The sequence below is a fragment of the Neopsephotus bourkii genome, unplaced genomic scaffold (assembly GCF_033783945.1).
Source record: "Neopsephotus bourkii isolate Nb327-2 ecotype Australia unplaced genomic scaffold, CSIRO-AGI_Nbou_v1 NB_274, whole genome shotgun sequence".
Taxonomy (NCBI): Eukaryota; Metazoa; Chordata; class Aves; order Psittaciformes; family Psittacidae; genus Neopsephotus; species Neopsephotus bourkii.
The window spans coordinates 78,414-84,413 of record NW_026900783.1 but is presented as its reverse complement, the minus strand read 5'-3'; the positions used below and the strand labels follow the sequence as shown (position 1 = coordinate 84,413).

Genomic DNA, 6,000 nt, shown 5'->3' with positions numbered 1-6,000 from the left:
TATTCCCCATTGCAGCGCTGAATTAGCCAAGGACAGGGAACAGGGAAGAGAATATTTGTAGTATTACCAGGGGAGCAAGGGAAGAAAAAAGCTTCCTGACCTTTAAAACAGTTAGATAGCTCCGCAAGCTGTTACTTAGAATGAAGTGGATGGCATCACTTTAACACATAGCACAGAAAATTCTCAGTGGTGCTTAAGAGGTGGTTTTGAATCTGTGTCCAAAACATACTTTAAGAGCAATGTAAGAGGTGTTTGAGGCGTCAGACTTCATTTCTGATAAAATCAGTTTGAACTTCTGGAGATAATGAAGCTAGTGGAGCTTCCCTATGGCTAGTAGTCCTCCGCTGCTCCTAACCTGTGTTTGTTTACTTCTTCATTTATGATGGGCTTAGATGAAAAATTCTCAGAAGCAAGCTTTAAAAAATACTTTTGTCTGCACATGTCTTGCAGCCTAGACAGAAAATCCCCCAAAGTATTACATACAAAGTACAAAGAAATAGGAAAGCTCTACCCAGTCCTCTATCTCACTTTCTTTGTTAGTGTGAACAAAAATGTTCTACCCCATTACTTATCATAGCTAAGGCATTTCCAAGATTTTTTGCTTCCTCTAAATACAATGCACTGCATATGTAGCCCAACATGAAATAAACACATATTGTAGATGAAATAAATGCACATTGTGAAATTAAGGACTATCGATGGACTTAGACCTCAACAAATCCACAGCCCAAGGAGGTGGTGGCAATAATCTCTACCATAAGCCAGAAAGGTCCTGGAACTTCTTAACCTGCTGCAGGGGGGTTAGTGAAGGAACTGCATTCACAAAGAGGTCTTCGGGAATGCTCACTAGGTGCATGAAACCCTGCAACAGGTTTTGAAACTCCATATATAGGTGCATAGGCTTGCAGGAAGGGGATTTATTTAGACCAAGGGGCCATCAACAAACCGATGCAGGCACCTAATGCTGAAGTCAACAGATAAAGTTTAAACACCCACAGAAGCACAACCAGCGATCCCACAGAATTCATGTCCAGCTGCCTGGCTCCTATCACCATGAAGAGAATTATTGTGTAAAGCCTTAGGTGTGCATTACAGCAGAGTTTTAAACTTGGGTCTCTTGCTCACAGCTCATTCCCGCTGTGATCATCCTGATGCAGAAAGCATTCACTTAGTCGGCCATAAGAGCAGCTTCAGGACCAGGAACGATCAAGCCCCGATGGCACCTTAATGTGGTAATTTCAGTCACGATGCCATCAGGTGTGGGGCATGGAGGGGACCAGGGTGTGTGAGGGAGTCCAGCCCAACGTGACAGCCTTTCATGCGTTCCAGAGTGCACATCAGCTCCTCGAGGGCTCCGAGCTGTGCCCAGGCCTATGGTGACAGTGTGTGGGGATCGTCTGGCTGTGCCCTGGCACTAGGTACGGGTTTCAGCACAGCAGTGCCCCGTGGCTCCCTCCGCGAGGGGCGGCGCGGTGCCGGTGCGGCCGCGGCGGATGGTGCTGCGCATCTAGTCGGTGCATTGCGGCGGCGGGAGGGGAGCGCTGTACCGCTCCGCGCCCGCGGCCATTGCACACCGCGCCTCGCACCGGAGCGGCGGTCGGAGCCAACGGCACAACTCGGCATGGCAAAGGAGGGAGCGCAGCGTGCGGAGGAGACGGAGCAGATGATCGAGAAGGAAGGCGGCAAGGAAGCGGGCGAAGGCAGCGCCGCCGGCAGCCTGCGGGCTGCGGACACGAAGGAGATGAGAGCCGTAGTGCTGTCCGCCTTCGGGGGGCTCAACAAGCTCCGCGTGTCCAAGAAAGCCATGCCGGAGCCGCAGGACGGGGAGCTGAAGATCCGCGTCAAAGCCTGGTCCAGTATCACCCCTTACCCTCTCCTGGGCGCCGGGGACGGGCGGGGCCGGGGGCTTCTCTCCCTGTGCTGGGGTTCGGAGGAGCCGGGTGCGGGGTGATCGCGGGCGGGCGGCTGCTGCTGTAGCACCAACTTCCCTCACTCGTGGCTTCCTCTCGGCGGGGAGCCCCGCTCCGAGCTGCTGCCGCGGCTACTGCCCCGGGCCGCCGAGCGCCCGACTACCGACTGATGCCCGGCGATGGGCTCCGAGCCGCTTGGGCATGGGGTGAAGCCGGGGTTTGGGTGCTGTCAGTAGCGGCTGGAGAGGGGAAGAAATGTAATTGATGTTCACGGTACCAAGAGGGGTAAATGGGGAAAACCTGATTAACTGCGCTTAAGGGTTTTGTTATTTTCTCTCTGAGAAATGTGGGAGCCAGCTTGCATGTGGTGCTCAGCACTCGTCCCTTCCCCTTCTCATATGGGCTGTTATTTTTCTCTTGAGGATCGCTCACTTCACTTATCATAATCTTTCTTCAGCGCTGGTGCGGCGGAGCAGTGGAGCTGGGGGTAACTCTCCAGTGTTGGATGCCTGTGCCTGGTTGACAAGTGGTTAGCGATCTGGTAGCATCTTGCCATAAGCTTTCCTAGAAAGCTTATTTTTGTTTTCCCCAGACAATTGGAGCAGACTGTTCTTCCTCGATAGCTGGTTCTCACTGCACTTGTTTCTTATGAAAATAGGGTTGTTTTCACAACTTGATATGTACCAAAACCCAAATTAATTTAGCCTAGGCAGGGATTTACATTTTGTTGTCCTTTTTCTGCTATGTGGAAACGTGGTGCTTGTGGAAGATAAATTTCAAGGTGAAGGCCAAGTTGTTTGTTTTGGAAGTAACTTTAGTTAGAAATGATACTGGTACTGGGAAGTGAGCTTGTTTTGAAGTGCGTATCTAGCGAATCTTGGAACATCCTGGTAGGTTAATGTAGCCAAATATCTTGGCCTGTTCAGACACTGCACTTTCCATCCTGTACTTAACAGGAATCATAATACGCAAGTCACAAATGACCTGTGCAAGTATTTCCCCCCACCCTGAGGTGTTGTCTATAAAAAATAGTGATATCCATGACTCTAAATGAGGACTAATAGAGCTGAGGTGTTTTGCATACTCATTTGATTATTTTTTTCTTTAATAAGTCTGAATGGGAAATGCAGGAAATTCCATGCTAAGTGAATATAAGCAATCATGGTAACACAGTAGCTGCTGGGTAGCTCATTTTTCTTTCAAGCAGGGCTGTAATTCTGTTTGAGAATAGGCTGCGTTGTTTTCAATGATTTTTTTTTTTCCCAGCTATTGAATTAAAGTTAACATACAAAATTAAAATGTTCTGAGCACATGGACATATTCCTTTAAACGCATGGGGATTTCACAGCACTGTCTAGTACCAGTATGAATCTCCAGTACCAGTATGAATTAGTTTCATCAAAGCAGTAGATAATGTTTGTATCACAAATGGTAAGTTACCTGCAAAAGAACACTTGGCTGTAAAATAGGAACAGCTCTGGTACAAATACAGTTACTTTCCCAGGTTGCATTATCACTAGTGAGCTGTGCGAGTTGCACACTTGCTGTTTAATGCCAGCAGGCCTACTTGACTGCTTCATAGTTACTGCCAGGTTGCAAGATGCCATGTGTGTTTTGGAAGCTCCACTTCATGCCAGAAGAGCCCATAGGCTGTACAGCATCTGTTTGCCGTTCTATCTGCTTGGCACTTTGGGCTGGAAACAGCCATAGGGCTGAAATGTGATCAGGTCACCAAAGCATGCTTCCAAATAAGGCAAAATCAATTTGCTGATCTTCTTGACGTGAGTCTGTAAATACAGAAGATTGATCAGGATGACGATGGACTTGCAGTCTGGTCTGGGAGACTGAGCGAGAAAACGACTGTCATCTCTGCCCAGTATAGTATGCAGTACACATGTAGTTCACACGTGTGCACATGCTGAACATGCAGAGATGGGCTCTGCTAAGCCATTTTGATGGCAAATAGTGTTTTAGTTGAATCAGTTGTGTAGTTGACAATCATTATAGATAATGATTATTTTTCTCCATTAACTTGTGAGGAAGAATAATCCTAATTATAAGTAAAATATGTTCATCCGTGATAAATAGTGGATATGAATGACTAAAGCCCAAGTTCTGTGTGGTCTCTGCATTCACTGGAGGGTGAAACCACTTGAATCATATGTATACATTTTGTAGTGTGGTACTGTAGATGGAGGAGAGGGAGGCTATGTTGCTATTCACGCTAAGACATCCAATGAATAATTCTTTTGAAGGTCTGGAATATCAATGATCCAACTGAAAATGTGTCAGCTGAGATGAGTCATGTGTTAGCCTCATTCAGTGACTAAGAAATGGAACAGCCATCGATGTCCAAGCTGAGTCACAGCTTCTGCATATCTCCTGAAATAATTTTTGATTGATAATGGTGAAGTAGTCAAAATTACTGTATTTGTTTGTGTGGTAATTTGCAATATGCAGAACACTATGCATAGTTTAAAATGCTAAACAAGTGGCTAGAACAAACCACAGTCTATTTCAGGTAGGGTGTGTGAGTAAGGAATGGTGTCCTGTAATTAACTCCCTGTATTTTTCTTTTCACTGTCCTGATAGTTTCTTACTTGTGATACTGTATGTGTGCATCATGAGGAATGAGGCAGAAGTGACCCTTCTGGCTGTGAGATACAGCACTTTATAAAGCTGGTAGTAAATAAAGGAAATCCTAGATGTACTAGAGTAGTGGACAGATAGTGTATTGATTTTGTTCTTGAAAGCAATCTTGTTTATATACTGTGGGTGTTTCTGGATAAAAAGCATGAGGTCTGGTAATTTTAAACCTTTCCATATATCTATCTATCATCTATCTATCTATCTATCTATCTATCTATCTATCTGTCTGTCATTATCTATCATCTGTCTTCATTAGGGACTAGTGATAGGACAAGGGCTAATGGGTTAAAACTTAAACAGGGGAAGTTTAGATTGGATATAAGGAGGAAATTATTTCCTGTTAGGGTGGTGAGGCACTGGAATAGGTTGCCCAAGGAAGCTGGGAATGCTCCATCCCTGGCAGTGTTCAAGGCCAGGTTGGATGAGGCCTTGGGTGATATGGTTTAGTGTGAGGTGTCCCTGCCCATGTCAGGGGGGTTGGAACTTCATGATCTTGAGGTCCTTTCCAACCCTAACTATTCTACGAGTCTATGATTCTATGATTCTATGATTGATTCTATGATTCTATCTATCTATCTATCTATCTATCTATCTATCTATCTATCTATCTAATATATCTATAATCTATCTACCTATCTACCCGTCTGTCTGTCTATCAAAAGATTGGCGGGCTATTTGCTGGCCAGGGGTAAGAGGAAGGATTTTAAGAATGTAAAACTCAGTGGTCCTCCTACTTGCTCTGTTGTATTTCATTAACTTCAGTAACTAATTTCAGTGGACTCTTGTGGTGAAATAGAAGAGACTGATCAAAAGCAGCACCTTTCCAAAACAAAGTGTGGAGAATGGTCTGCCTGATTTGGTAGTTTGCAGTGGAAGATACTGGGCATCCTGGAGCGTGTGGGACAGAGCAAGTTGGACCAAGCTGACTGCTGCTGGTCTGATGACAAAACAAGCCTAGGATACAGCTTTCTATCCACAGAACTTTTCACATTTAAAGAAAATAAAAATACGGCAAAGCCATACCGTAAACATAGAAAAATGATACTCAAGATCGTCAAAATTGGTGTTAGGGTGGAACATGGCAAATTTTGACAGATTTAAAGATACTTCCATGTTTGATAAACTCTGCCTCCAGAGATGTGCAGATAATTCAGTCTGTGCAGTCCACACTAATACTTGTGCTCTTTCATAGAGAGGTTTTTGCAGAACCCCTGTGTCAGTGTATTAATCTTGATAATTCGTATCCTTCCCTATCTTCATTTGTGTCTAGCTCATGATTTTGGATTAAAAACACAACTGCAAGAAATTGTGCCCTTTTTGTCACTGGATCTCTTTGCATTTACACTCCTCTTTCTACATATGCCCTTACTTAAAGTTCAGCCAGTTTCTCTGGCTACACATCAGAACAGGTTACTCTGTTTTGTACTGATACAAGAAATAA

At 44.9% G+C, this 6,000-nt stretch overlaps 1 protein-coding gene across 1 annotated transcript in view; it reads left to right on the top strand.

The window, feature by feature from the left end:
- The first annotated feature begins 1,472 nt into the window (after positions 1-1,472).
- The window catches only part of VAT1L (vesicle amine transport 1 like), a 67,358-nt gene continuing 62,830 nt past the window's right edge, over positions 1,473-6,000 (top strand). Inside the window, exon 1 of the mRNA XM_061346732.1 lies at positions 1,473-1,851. Coding sequence (XP_061202716.1) covers positions 1,622-1,851 — 230 coding nt within the window. The 5' untranslated portion in view covers positions 1,473-1,621. The remainder of the gene's footprint in view (positions 1,852-6,000) is intronic.